The sequence below is a fragment of the Tenrec ecaudatus genome, chromosome 1 (genome assembly GCF_050624435.1).
Source record: "Tenrec ecaudatus isolate mTenEca1 chromosome 1, mTenEca1.hap1, whole genome shotgun sequence".
Taxonomy (NCBI): domain Eukaryota; kingdom Metazoa; phylum Chordata; class Mammalia; order Afrosoricida; family Tenrecidae; genus Tenrec; species Tenrec ecaudatus.
The window spans coordinates 163637024-163651586 of NC_134530.1; the positions used below are offsets into that span (position 1 = coordinate 163637024).

Below are 14563 nucleotides of genomic sequence, written 5' to 3' on the forward strand. Positions count from 1 at the left end.
CATAAGAGTCAGGACAAACTCGGAGGCACCTAACGATGTTTTTTACAGGTCTGTTATTTTGTAGATTATCCCTTAGTTCAAGTTTTCCTGAAGTGTCTTTATAATAGATTAAGGTTATGCATGTTTTTAATGAGAAGGCTGTTGTGTCCTTCTCAGGGCATCATATTGGAAGGATATGTTAGAGCTCTCGGGGGAGAGAGAGACCTCGGTCCTTGGCTCTGAGTGAGAAAGAATTCACTCCAAAGCCTGGTGTGTGATCCCAGTGGGTTTGTAGAGAACAGAAGCAGTCTCAGGTCCTACAGTAAATGGAACTCAGGCCAGACAGAGTCTGTGTCATGGTTGTGGGACTGTGGCCTGGCTGCTCCTGACCGCAGCCCGGCTCTGCTACATCGTGTAGCAGCCTCTGGGAGAGAGCCCAGAGCATAACCTCTGGCTTTTCAGGGCCCTGTTGGGAGGCAGTCGACAATACTGGTCGACCCATTGGCTGAATCAAATTCACCTGGCTTAGATGGTCCAGGTGTAAGGCCCACCTAGGTGTACCACCCCTTCCAGGCTCTAAGCTCGAACCGCTGAGCATGTGCAATGGATGCCCAGTCCCTATGCTAGTTACCTAACAGGTAGGTGTCATTTCATCCCATTATTGGTGACATTGGCATTGATCACAGTAGAGGTGGTGCCTGCAAGTTTTCCTATAGTCATTTTCACTTTGTAATAAATAAGTAGTGTCTTAAATATATGAGCGGGTACCCACAAAAAACTGGAATTGCACTAGGCGGAGCAGAGTTTTCACAGTACACGTTTTTCCCCGCTAGTCGAGCATCAAGCAACTCACTCAGTTAGTGCACCCATGGCATCGCCTGGGAAGGTTCTCTTTAGTCACAGTGAATTTTTTGTAAAAGCAGTTTCACTCCAATGGCTGATTTAAGAGAACAGCGTGCGGCTGTGAAATTTTGTTTCCTGCTTGGGAAAAATGCAGCAGAAACTATTGTGATGTTGAGCACAGGACTATGGGAAAAACTCAAGTGTATGAGTGATTTTCTCATTCCCCAAAAGGTGAAATGTCGATTGATGGCAAACCTTATTCTGAACATTTGTCAACTTCCTGAAGAGACACAAATCTTGACTTGTAGTTCATTCCACCAGGTCAGACTGTTAACCAAGCTTTCTATTTAGAGGTTATGAAAGGATTATGAAAGGTTATGAAAAGATTGCATAACTAAGTGGCCATCTAGCTCAGAAGCAACAAAGCCCACATGGAAGAAGCAACACCAGCCTGTGCAATCACAAGGTATCAGGTATCAGGCATCATCAGAACAAAAAATCTTAACCATAGTGAATGAGCCGGGGAGTGCGGAGTGGAAACCCAAAGCCCATTTGTAGGCCAATGGACATCCCCTTACAGAAGGGTCTTGGGGAGGAGACAGACAGACAGGGTGTGATGTAGCAATGATGAAAAATATGACTTTCCTCTAGTTCCTAAATGCTTCCTCACCCCCCTCCCACTGTCATGATCCAAAACCTACTTGCAAGTCCGACTAGACCAGAGGATGTACACTGGTACAGATTGGAACTGGAAACACAGGGAATCCAGGGCAGATGATCCTCTCAGGACCAGTGGTGTGAGTGGCTATACTGGGAGGGTAGAGTGAGGGTGGGTTGGAAAGGGGGAACCAATTATAAGGATCTACATGTGACCTCCTCCCTGGGGACATACAACAGAAAAGTGGGGCAAGGGAGACATAGGACAGAGCAAGATATGACAAAATAGTAATATATAAATTATCAAGGGTTCATGAGGGAGGGAGAAGTGGGGAGTGAGGGGGAAAATGAGGACCTGATGCCAGGGGCTTGGGTAGAGAGCAAATGTTTTGAGAATGATGAGGGCAATGAATGTACAGATGTGCTTTACACAATTGATGTATGCATGGATTGTGATAAGAGTTGTATGAGCCCCTAATAAAATGATTTAGAAAAGAAAAGGTTACATAACGGTGCAAAGCAGTGTGCAGCCAGAAAGGCCTGATTTGTGGCAGACGGGGACTGGTTTTGCCACCACGACAGTGCACCTGCTCACACAGCCAGCTCAGTGCGCCAGTTTTTGCCAGAAAACAGCATGCCTCTTGTCCCGTGCACCTTACTCACCTGACCTCACTCCACGTGACTTCTTTGTGTTATCTCGAATGCAGAGGGACATGAAAGGACAGCGGTTTGATGAGGTAGAAGAGGTGAAGAGAAAAATGAGGGAGGTACTGTCAGCCATCCAAACATATGAGTTTGAAAAATGTTTCCAAGAATGGAATGGCATATTTGACAAATGCATTAAGTGTAGTGGAGAGTACTTTGGAGGTGATAAAGTTGTTTTGTAAAAATCAAATTAAATACATAGCTTGGGTGGGGGGTAGTTTTTTGGGGCGGGTTTTTTTTGGTGCCCTCACGTACATCAATATCCTCTTTCCTATGAAACTTTGACCTACTGGTTTTAGCATTCATTGATGATACTCATTCATCCGCTAAGGAGCAGCTTTCTCTTTTGTATTGTGTGTATCTGTAGATCAACCAATATGGACTCGTGAATTCTTAATTTGTTCAGTGGGCTATTAATTTAGTCTGGTGTTTTTTCCCTTCTAAATCCTATTTATTGTTGAGAATATATACAGTAAAACATAAGAGGATAAGCAAAAACACACTGAAACAATCAGATAACCTTAGCTAAAATGTGAACCGATTGCTCTCATGCCTTCTGCCTGGGTCTGTATGGACTGAGGGGCTCTGCCCCTCTCTCGCCCTTCTCCAAAGAAGTGTCTGCTCATCAGCTTACACCACGCCCACTGGCAGGAACACCCGTTCCATCTTCATCTTCTTTGGGTTTGGGGAGAAGAGTGTGAAGGGGCAAGGTAAGGGCTGTAGGGTGGGTGGGGTACGGGTCCCTCACGTTCCTGTTTCCTTCCAAGCATGTGCATCGTTGCGAAGGAGTAAAGTCTCCCCACACAGCTTCACTGACCTCTTCCTCACCAAGGCAGTTTTCACTTTCCGTAAAGCTGCTGCGTAATAAGGCCCCATGATCCTTTGAGAAAACCTATCGAGATATTATACTTTTGAAATCCCCAAAAAACAGTTACCATAACCTTTTGAGCTGACCTGCCTTGAATGTAACTGGCCCCATCGCAGGCCCTCTCAGATTGAACTGACTGCATGGCGTGACTTACTGAGCGCACTTGTCTGCAGCCGCCCGCGGACGGCAGAGACATTGAGGCCTGTTTGATTTGGAAGAAGCCTGGGTGGGTGTTGGGCCCAGCAACGCCACTGCTTGAGTTCGCTATAAGCAGTTGCGCGGTCTCCTTACAGCCTGGCGGCCGCCCTCCTTCTATCCTGGGCCCTTCCTCCCTTGGTCACATCCACTCAGCGTCCCTGTTCGTCTCTCAAGTTACTGCTGTCAAGTTGATCCTACTTAGGCCACCTGTAGAAGACCACGATGTGAAGCAGCCCTTGTTTTCTAGTTAGGCCAAACGATTTGTATGGTTTGATCTCAGAGGCTGGTTCTGGTGTAAATTAAGAGTTTTCCCAGTGCGCTTGTTTCAGGGGGCATCCGCCCTCCATGGCTCCAGAAAACCGTTAAGAGTCCACGAGGATTTGTTTCTAGTCTGCACTTTCCTCCCTTTTGATCAGGATTCGTCTGTGGAGTCTTTGATAAAAATGCTCACTGGCGGTAGCAGGGGCACCGCCCCGTCTGTTGGTCTCATGGCGCCAAGGCAGTGGTTCATGGAGGCAGTCAGGCAGTCCCACGTTCATTCCATCTCCTCCTCTTCCTGACTCCCCTTCTTCCTCTCTTGCTCTATTGGTGCTTTGGATGGCTGCTTGCAACTTTTAAGACCCTGGGCACTAGGAGGTAGAACAGAAGCGTTACACATGTTATTAGGTCAATTAACTGGTATATCCCATGAAACCATGACTCTAAAGCAGCGGTTCTCAACCTGTGGGTTGTGACCCCTTTGGGAATTGAACGACCTTTTCACAGGGGTCGCCTGATGCATAACAGTAGCAAAATGACAGCTATGAAGTAGCAACAAAAATAATTTTATGGTTGGGGGGGGTCAGTACAACACGGGAACTGTATTAAAGGGTCGTGGCATTAAGAAGGTTGAGAACCACTGCTCCGAATCAAGGGACCAGATCCCATGAGGGGCACGGACATACATAAGCACCGCATGTAAGTCTCTAAATATGTGGGTTCCAACCCCCCCTCTTTTTCTCTTGCGATTTTTGTGTTAAAAAATCAGGTTGTCCTGGTTTCTGCATTCTCAGTTTTGCTGATATCTTAGATCCATCCCCATGGTGACTTTATAATAAATTGGTAGTTGCATCTAGAGGCATAATCAGGTTTAAATTTTATTTCCCCCCAGCTCTTTGTGGGGCTGGTAGTGTGACACAGTCTTTCCTCGCCCTTCACAGAGGCTGGAGAGGTGTGTGAGCATTGTGACATCGATGACTGCGGGTGTCTCAGAGAGAGAAGCCAATGACGCCCTCAATGCCTACGTGAGTATGTGTGTGCTCTCCTCCCCTCCTGTCCCGCCTCGGTGAGAGCCGGGCGCAAGGTGAGCAAGAGGATGGAAACCAGTATCCTGGGCCCTCCAGCCAGCCTCTGACTCTGTTTGTAGGTCCATCTCTTGGAGCCTTGGGCATCTCTGTATAATCATAGCATCCTGAAAAAGAACTTACAGTTCTATTGTGCTTTTTTGGGGGGAGAGCGAATCATTCTCACATATTTAATCATTTCTATTTCCTGAGCTGTGTGTAGATGGATTTTGAATAGTTGGTACGTGTGAAGGACTTAGAGTAGCGGTTCTCAACCTGTGGGTTGCGACCCCTTTGGGGGGGGGGTGACAAATGACCCTTTCACAGGGGTCACCTAAGACCATCGGAAAACACATAAAACTAATTCACAGTATATAATTATATATTGTTTTGTGATTAATCACTATGCTTTATGTTTATCTTCAATTTGTAACAAAATACATCCTGTATATCAGATATTTACATGATGATTCATAACAGTAGCAAAATTACAGCTATAAAGTAGCAACAAAAATAATTTTATGGTTGGGGGTCACTACCACATGAGGAACTGTATGTATTAAAGGGTCATGGCATTAGGAAGGTTGAGAACCTACTGACTTAGAGTAAGCCCAGGCACATGGTGAATCTTCAGTAAATATTGCTTGCTTAGTATTAAGACACGCATTGGCCTGGTAAGCATAAGGTCAGTGGTTCAAACCCACCAGCTGCGCTGCAGGAGTGAAGCAGTCTGTCCCTGCAAAGATGTACAAAACCTTGGGAACCCCATCTAAGATTGCCCTGAATCAGAGTCGAGTGGATGGCAGGGGGTGGGCTAACAATACAGTCCTGTGCAGTGTACATTCTGCCTGTGATCCCAGCCCCCGTAAAGCCTGTTACATTCAACATCCAAGGTACATAAAAAGGTTCATAATAAGAAACAGGTGCAGTTTTGTGGCATAATTTATTTAACATCATTATTACGTTAAAGTTGTACCAAAGTATATCAATAGTTTCTTTAGTTTTTTACTAGTAGAAAACACATGCTATGACAATAGGAGGAGATGGTAAGAAGTTTGTGGAAAAGCTCCATTATCTTTTCCTTGCATTTCTGCATATGCTTTTTGAAGCCCCCTCATATACTATGGCAAACATGCCTGACACTAGAGACAAACTGTCCCTAACTGCTCTGACACCCCTCGTAAAGACAGATGGGACCTGGGGCTCAGCTGTCGTCACGGGACTGCCTACACATAATATGGTCTCTGCACAGCATCAAGGTCACATCACGGCCCGCTCCATAGGACCTATTGTGGACATTGAGGATTCAGGGCTGTATTGTTCTTCAATCTCGGTTGTGTAAATTTCAGAGGCTCCGTGATTGACCCAAGATCCTAGCACAGCTGCTGGCAGTCAGGGCAGGGAGGGCCTTGGGCTCTGACTTGATTCAGATGTCTTTGCACCGCTCTGTGCTGCAGACTGTCACGGTCTGGTGAAGCTGGCGGAGTGGGTTTTTATTTAGTTGTGTTTTATTTCAAAGTCTCTTTTTACTCCCTGCCTCTGCCCTCCACCTCACTCCTAAATCAGATGCCCATCACGTTTAGGGTTCCCCTTTGCCGGGTGATGAGGATGCCCAAGTGGGCTGGAACTTTTCTCCCCGTGAGTGAACCTCTTTGTCCTTCCTCCCGTCCAGGTATGCAAAGGCCCCCCGCAGCACGAGGAGATCTGCCTGGGCCTCTTCACTCTTGTCCTCACCGAGCCTGCCCAAGCCCAGAAGGTAAGCCTGCCTGCCCACCCGCCCGCCCTGCATCTGCACCCCCTTGCCAGGGATGCTCCAGAGATTGCGGCGATACCCGCAGGTGTCAGGCTCTCACCGCCCTGAGTTGCCTGACCAGAGCTGGATCGCCTTGTTCTCCAGACAGTTACAACCCCGTTTTGCGTCTCAGAGAACTTGGCCATTCTCTGATCAAAGGCCTGTGTGTCTAGGTCATGAAGCCAAAAGACGAGGAGCTGCATGGAAAGTTTTACCGTGTAGCTATATGAGGCAGGGGAAAGGAGTGGCCATTTAACCCAGAGCAGAGCAGAGAGCTATAACGCAAGTCCATAAGTCCTTACTCAGGGCAGGGCGACCTGACTGGCAGGTGCCTATAAAAAGCCAGCTTTAAAATGCAGCAGGTAGAGTTAGGGTAGATAGCATAACGTAAGATGACGGGCGCAGCCCCCCTGCGGCGACCCAGGACCCTGGAGCTTGCTCAGAGCCAGCGAGGACTGGGAGGCGTGAAAGCTTCTTCATAAGCAGGACAGTCTCCTCTATGGTTAAGTGGGCTCCTTCCTTGAGGGAAGGGACTAGTCGGGGTGACCTCTAATAAACTGGGGGGCTTTTGCCTGCTGCCTCTCCAGATTGCCCCTGTGTGTCCTTTCAATCTTGGCGTGACGGTTTAAAGCAGCGGTTTTCAACCTAGGGGTCAAGCGACCCTTTCACAGGGGTCGCCTGATTCATAGGAGCAGCATAATTGCAGTTATGAAGCAGCAATGGAAATACAACTTTGTGGTTGGGGGTCACCACAACACGAGGAACCGTATTAAAGGATCACGCCATTAGGAAGGCTGAAAGCCACTGATTTAAAGGAATATGCCTGACCCCCAGTGTTGGCTGTGTGGCAGGGACAGCGGGGGTGGGAGTCGGGGGATGGACCCATTGTTCTCGTCGGCTCCTCCCAGAACTAGCGGTGGTGAGAAGGGACCCTGTAATGAGCCCAGCAGTCCCCGCAGCTGGACAGGCTCTCCCCAGACGGTCTCGTTTAACCCTCTCACTAAAGCCTAGGGGCCAGTGGGCTTTACTCCCTCCCTCGCTCAATTGCAGTTTCCCTGTGAGGCAGCTGGAAGCCAGAGACACTCGGTCATCTGCCCAAAGAGAACTGAAGGAAACAGGATGCCTTTGGGGACCTGCCATAGCTGCTTGGATCAGCCTCCGGGGAAGGATTTATGGGCATGGGAACCCAATCTGTTGGACCCTTCTGTTGCCAGCTGAAGGCGGGCCTGGAGTGAGGGAGCAAGTAGCTACCAGTCTGGCGGGAGCACCGTGGAGTTAAATTCCCCCTTTCCTACTGAGTTCATCATCAGGAACCCTGAGGACCAATGAGTCTCCCACTTGGTGGTGCAGCTCAGCCCCCGAGAGGGCAGGCATGACTGGCAAACATGGGAGGGGAGGGAGCGGTTGGGCTGAGGCCCTGGTTTCTCTTCTGTAGGTCTTTATAAATGCAGTTAAAATCTCACATAATTCTATGCAAGCTAGCCTCACCTAATGGAAAGCTTGTGTGTATGTGTTTGTAGGTGGGATCTACATTAGCTGGTGTTGCCGGTACACCTCTGTGCAGGGGGCAGGGTGCTTGGTTTTTCTAGCTCTTTCCCTGCTCTTTCGCGGCGCTGTCTGCATGGTGTGTGCTTGTTATGTCATGAATTCACCCCTCCAGACCCAGCAAGGTGGGCCCTGTGCCAGCACCCTGAGGGAGCCCAGAGACCTGGGGGGGTGGGTGCGGCATCTTGCCTCAGGCCTCGCTGGTTAGCCATCACCCAGGATCCGAGTTCATAAGTAGCGACGGGGAGCTCATTCTTCGGGCAGTGAGGCCCTCTCGGGGCTGCCTCATTCCGAGTAAGGCACAGTCGGCATCACTGTGTGCTGTGTCTTCCGAGAGCTTCCATCCTTCTCCCTTAGAGGCTGGTCGTCTGGTAAAACGTTGTCGCCCTGCAGAAGTTCTGGGTGGGACTTACTGGTGACGACTGATCCTGACGGCATTGCTTTAGGCCTCGCCCGAGAGCCAGAGGACTGCTTTCTAAAGGCCTTTGAGGGTTAACTTTATCTCTGGAACTAAAGCCTTAGGATGACTTTGGGATTCAGCTGTTCCCTCAAGTTGACACAGGCTGAGAGGTGGAAGGCGGGTAGGGAGGTTGGCGAGGTAGTGGAAGCCCAGTCCCGAACACATGAGAGAGCCTGGGCTGAGGACCCTCTGTCCGAGCTGGCAGAAAGCCTTCCAGGAGTTGGGGCCAGCTCGAAGGGGCTCCGTAGTTGGGGACGTTAGAGCGGCTTGCGCCTGTGAACGAGACAAGAACTCAGTGACGAAGCCGGCTGCGACATCTGGAATAGGCGCGGGGGTTTGTTCCATTGGGACCTTCCTGGCTTGCATCTACCCTCTTAGTAGCTCTTAAAAATGTTTATATTCCTCGAGTTTATTTATGTCTGGCTGTCTGAACCGCCGAGCAGCTGCGAGCAGCCCCGCTGGGGTGCTAGGGTGTTGGGGAGGCTGAGCAGGAGACCCAGGCAGGCGCTGGCCGGCGGAGAAAGAGGTGCTCGGGGAGGGTCTGTCTTCATCCAGGCTCAGGGCCCCGGCCCTTCTAGGCAGCTCCAGAAAGAAAATGGGTCTCCAGGCTGTGGGCTGGAGCTTCCTTCTCCCACCAGGAGGGCCGATGGTGGGTACCCATGAGCTTCACCCCATTCTTCCTTTCTGTTGAGACTCTGCGTCTCTTCCCTGTCCCCACCGCCTGCACTTCCAAGCCAGTTAGCAAGCTGGCAAAGGTTGGAGGAACAGCTGGCAGCCTGAGGACCAGGTCCTCTTGGAACCAGCTGCCTGGGTCACCGGCAGTGTGGTGCAGACAGGCCCCAGAGGGAGCATGGCGTTAGGCAGGCAGTGTCTGCCCTCCTCAGCAGAGCCTCTGGCTCCTGAAAGACTGCTCTCCCTGTCCCGTCCTGGGTCTGCTCGGCATTCGTGGGATTTGTGCTTTAAACACAGGGCTCCTCTCTGGCTTGTGGTATGTCTGTTTCTGGCCCAACACGGATTTTCGTTTCCCGTTTAAATAGTGCAAGGGCCTTATCTGACCTCCTCTGGCTTCCCTAGTACCACAAGGCAGAGGTCAGACATCTCTCTTTACCTGTTCTCTGCTTTATCTTGAGCTTGATAGTTTGTTGTCATGGCCACCCAGAACTCAGATCACACTCATACTTGCAGAAGGATCAGTCAATAGTAAGGATACACTCATTGGTCCACAGCAGTGCCATGTCTCCATCAGCAGCCAAGTCTCTCTCTGGTCCTCAACCTCTTGGCCACACGGTCCCTTGGCAACCGTCCACTTCCATGGGCTGGGAAGCCTGACAGTTACTTTGTCCCATAGCCCCATAGTTAGCTCACTGCTCCTCTACTGTGTCTCATGGTCTCCTTGCCTTGCCCTCTGACCTTGGCCTGGCTCCTTTACCCTGTCCCATGGTCTCCATGCCACAGCCTTCAGTGCTTCTGGTCTCAGCCTCCACCGCGTCAGGCAGAGATCTCCGGGTTCCTCCCAGCTCCACCAGTGACTCTCCTCCCAGCGGTCCCAGATTTCTCCCTGTGCCCTTGCTTCTGCGCAGGGGCGTGGCTTTGGTGGAGTTGTGGTGTCCTTCGAGGTGACACACGCTAGTAAGGTGGAGACTCAGATCATAGCCAGCCTTAATCTCATCCATTAGCATAGCGGAGAACACCCCCACAGCAGGCATTGAGGCGATCTATAATCTCTTCAGGGATTTTGCCTAGATGGGCTAGTAAGTACTGGATGAGCTCTCCCTCTCTGCCTGTTCGCTGGCTGCCCTCTGAGGGAGGCCGAGCAGCACACCGACAGTAGGCTGCTGAGCCCCCGGTCTCTTCAGCCTACTTGTGCTTATTTTTGAAATCCCAGTTTCACCCCAGATGGAGCCAGATAATCACCTCTTTTGGGTAAGAAACATTTGTGACACTAATCAGATCTCTAGTGTGTTTCATTAGGTCATGTGGTTTGACTTGAGAACAATAGAAGCAGGAAGAAGTGACAGGAGCTGAACTCCTAGGAGCCGTGGTCACCCCAAGTCCAAGGAGCAGCTGGCCTGGTGTGGCCCTTCTCTTCTGAATGCTTAAGATGAAAGGGTGTAGAAATGTACCCTTCAAATCGCAAACGCTTGCCCTAGCGGCCCCTTTCCTTTGTGTTATGTCTAATGCAGGTAGAGGTCGTTAGGGACATGGGACCATTTTAGAAAGAAGCAGGTGGACTGCCTGGATTTGAATCCTGGGTCTTGCGCTTACCTCCTGGAGACCAGAGTTGCATTGCTTTCACCCTTCTCGCGCTTTGCTCACCTACACACACGCGGGTAGCAGTGAATGGTCACTGTCTCAGAGGGTTGTCCTGTAGATTAGCAAATGCAATCAGGGTGCCTTAGCAATGTTGTTGCCCTTAGTCCTGCCGGTTCCACCCTTGTTCTTAGCCTGGGGCGGAAGGCCTCCTGCCTCTTTTGTGCCTTTTCTGATGAGACCCTGACCCTGTAGAGCTCAGCAGGAGAGATAGCTAGTGAGGTCCCCAAGGTAGTCAGTCAGTCCTTCAGGAGTCGGGCCTCAGGAGAGGGACAGGTGAGAGCAGCTCAAGCTCCAGTGGGCAGGGAGGCAGTGGCTCCACAGAAGGCCTCAGCCTGCCTCCCTCACCGCCCTTCTCAATACTTGGCGAAAGCAAAGGGCAGCCCAGGGAGGAAAAGAAGAAAGACATTTAGTGTAGGAAATTTACTTTCACCTCTGCCTTTAGTTCTTCCCTCTCTGTGTGGGTCCCTCGCTGACCCCTTCTTCTTGTGGTAGCCCAGCCCACCCAGCCCTTGCCATGTCTGGATGGTCAGGACAGAGCTAGAGACCTCTGCGGGCCCCTCGCGGCCTGGAGCCCTTCTGCAGTGACCTTCCCCTGGCAGATGAAGAGCAGATGGCCGCCACCTGGTCTTGCTCGCCTTGTAGCATCAAACAGGGCACTGCTTCCTAAGAAGGGCGATGAGGGACGGGGGGGGGGGGGCCTAAGCCTTGCTCAGCAGGCTCTCCTGCTCTGTCCCTCTCTCTACGCTGTGTGCCACAGGGAGGCCAAGGCTTGCGGTGGGAGAGCCCTGTGGAAGGAAAGGGTTCTTCGTGGATGCGCTCAGTGCGGCCATGCCCTCCTACCCCACCCCCCAGTACCGTGGGTTCACTGTAGGGGCTGTGAGCAGAGACCCTCTGGGCGCAGTCGGCAGCCTTGCCCTTAAACCTCACTTCTCACAGTGCTACCGGGACCTGGCCCTGGTGAGCCGTGATGGCATGAATATTGTCCTGAATAAAATCAACCAGATTCTCATGGAGAAGTACCTGAAGTTGCAGGATACCTGTCGGACTCAGGTAAGGCTGGGAAGAAGAGCGAACACCCAGCTCCCAGACATGATACAGAGGAGGGGTCCTGTGTGTGAGAGGTCGGGAAGGGCAGGAGAACGCAGGGCCTGTCCGCCCTGCCACCACACCTGCAGTGGTCTCGGCATTGAACTAGCTGAGCAGCCCCTGCTCCCCTGCTCTCTCTCCCCGTCAGTTGGTGTGGTTGGTGCGGGAACTGGTGAAGAGTGGCGTGCTGGGAGCTGATGGTGTTTGCATGACTTTCATGAAGCAGATTGCAGGTGAGTGGCTGGCCCCAAAGGCCGAGTCCAGCCGAGCCCCAGACAGAGCCTGGCTGAGTGCCCCAGGCTGACTCCTGCCCCCATCTGGCCGCAAGTAGCTGGAAGTCAGAGGGGTCTTTCAGAGCAGCAAGTCCTGTCCCGTTCGTTCTCCTTCCTCCTACCCAAGGCCTGCCTCCGAATAGTTGCTCGGTTTCAACCAGTCCTTACTTGGGGGGGGGGGGGGGGCCTCTGGGCCATACTGGATGAGGAAGAGGGGGAGTGAAGGCAGGTAACTGGTTCCGGTGTTCATTGTGCGGTCAACAACCCAGGCCTCTTCTCCAGCTCCACCCCATGTTCTCAACGTTTGCTCTCTAAATATTATGACATCTGATTGGGGCCAGTCTGTGTCACAGAACAGACCCTGACATTTAGGCTCTATTGTCATCCTGGCATGGGTGACATCTGTCCGAGCCACTGAAGATCCCAGAGGCTGGCCTGTGCTGCCTCCACCCCCAGCACTGACCACCTGCCGCTCTCTTACCTTGGTGCTGGCTCTGTACCCCATCCCCCATGTGTGTGACCGTCTGCTGTGTGGACAGGGCGGGAGGGTGTTTAGCTGGGGCCTGGGGCAGCTAGACAGCACAGTTGGGCTGGCTGCTCATACCCTCCCTCCCTCCATGGTCTGCCCTGCTTGGCCTTCCTGTCCCCCATCTCTCAAGGCCCGGTCTGGCTTTGCTGCGTGCTAACTCTGCAAGAAGATGGTGGCACAGGCAGGGGCACCTCCGTTTGCTGCATGGCCTTCGTTGCCAGCCACCTGCCTGCCCCTCAGGCCTGAGTTCACATCCTTCCCTAAACTCCTTCCCTCCACTGGGGGTTCCTCAGTTCCTTCCCAGACATACACTTTCAAGGGCCGACATGTTCCCATTCCAGCCCCAGTCTGGGGAATTGAGAAAGTAGCACTTCCAGCCTTCGGGGGGAATCCTCCCTTCCTTCCCACTCTGGGGGCACCGGGGGAACTGCGCCAGCCCTCAGGGTCACCATGGTGGCCTGACTACTGCAACGCTTCAGCAGGATGCTCAAGAAATGGTCGCTACTCAGAACCATTCTGATACTCTCTCTCCCCCCCCCCCCCGGAACCAGGTGGGGACGTTACAGCAAAAAACATCTGGTTGGCAGAGAGTGTCCTGGACATCCTGACGGAGCAGAGGTAGAGTCCCCTGAAGGGGGGGGTGAGTGTGGAAAGTGGGGGTGAAAGGGCTGTTTGAAGACTGATGGTGGCCCAGGGACACCTCTAGCTGGAGGGGTGGGGCGGGGGTGGGCGGGAGGTCCGAGAAGGGGCCAGAGAAGGAATTCATGCCATGCAGGAGTGGGAAAGAGCCTTTGCGAAAATGTCCCAGAGCCCGGAGAAAACGAGTTTCATCTGATAAGGGTTTATTTTTGATCCAGACCTCCTTGGAATGTTTATCTTTTGGGGAGGGAGAGAATGAGCTCAGCAGCGTGGGGCCAGCCAACAGCCAGGCCTGGCAGGTACCCCTTTACCCATCCTGAGCTGAGTCTCTCCATCGGACCTGGCGGCAGGGAGCAGGAGGGCAGTGTGTGGGGAAGAGGTGATGGAGACCAGTGAGCTCTGCTGGAGCCCTCATGGCACAGGGGTTAAATACAAGTCCTCCGCTTCTAGTCGGAAGGTCAGTGGTTCGAGCCCAGACCTACACAGGAGAGATGTATACACAGGAGAGAGTGTGCTCCTCCAGAGAACATGGCCTTGGACACACTGTGGGGCTGGTCTGCTCTGTCCAAGAGGCTCATGATTCAGAATTAGCTCGACAGTGTGGGTGTGGTCTGGGTTTGGGGTTGGTATGTAGGCCCTAGAGACCCCGGGGTAGTGTATACAATTGGGACACATTGGGCTTTCTGGAAGATTCTTTTCCCTTCCCCGTGAAGTACAAAAGCAGACATCTTATGGGGCTGCTCCACACCCCAACTTCGGTTGGCGTGAGGGCCTCCCATCCTTGCATGTTCTGAGCTTTCCTGGTACTTTTCTTAGCTTCCGCATCTGCTCTGGGAAAGGAGACTGTTGTCATCCAGTGTCGACAACTGGACTAGTAGCTCTCTAAGCCCAGGGCTCCTCCCTGGATTCACACACTGGTAAAGGGCTGTGCCTGCCTGCGGTGCAGCGCCACCTGGTGTCGAGGACGGAGTGTGCACCGCCACTGGGGCTGGAGCCACCTGGCCCAGCATCAGCGGCACACCTGTGTGCCTGTGTGTGCGAGCCAGGGCCTACCAATCTCTCCCCTGCTTCTGCTTAGCTGAGGTCTCTGGGCCTCTCCCTTCTCACCCCTCCTCTTCCTGACTGGCAGCCTTCCTAAAAATGACTTGTTTCATCCTGCTTTGTTCCTGCCCCAGCTGACTTTCTTGTGGCAGCCAGTGTACAAGGCTCAGAGTCCTCCCTGTCCGGTCCCCCGCTCCCTGAATGCATGGTACTGGTGGACTTGGGTCCCCAGTGCTTCCACCAGCAGCAGGAGGGGGCAGGGGGGCTCCCACTGGCCTTGACTTGTGGTTCCCTTCTGCGTGCGGAAAAGGCCA

General features: G+C 52.3%; 1 protein-coding gene across 1 annotated transcript in view; it reads left to right on the top strand.

Moving 5' to 3' along the window:
• INTS3 (integrator complex subunit 3) overlaps positions 1–14563 on the top strand; it is a 38084-nt gene that overhangs the window by 8210 nt on the left and 15311 nt on the right. Inside the window, exons 2-6 of the mRNA XM_075562381.1 lie at positions 4450–4533; positions 6245–6328; positions 11619–11732; positions 11917–12001; positions 13121–13187. Coding sequence (XP_075418496.1) covers positions 4450–4533; positions 6245–6328; positions 11619–11732; positions 11917–12001; positions 13121–13187 — 434 coding nt within the window. The remainder of the gene's footprint in view (positions 1–4449; positions 4534–6244; positions 6329–11618; positions 11733–11916; positions 12002–13120; positions 13188–14563) is intronic.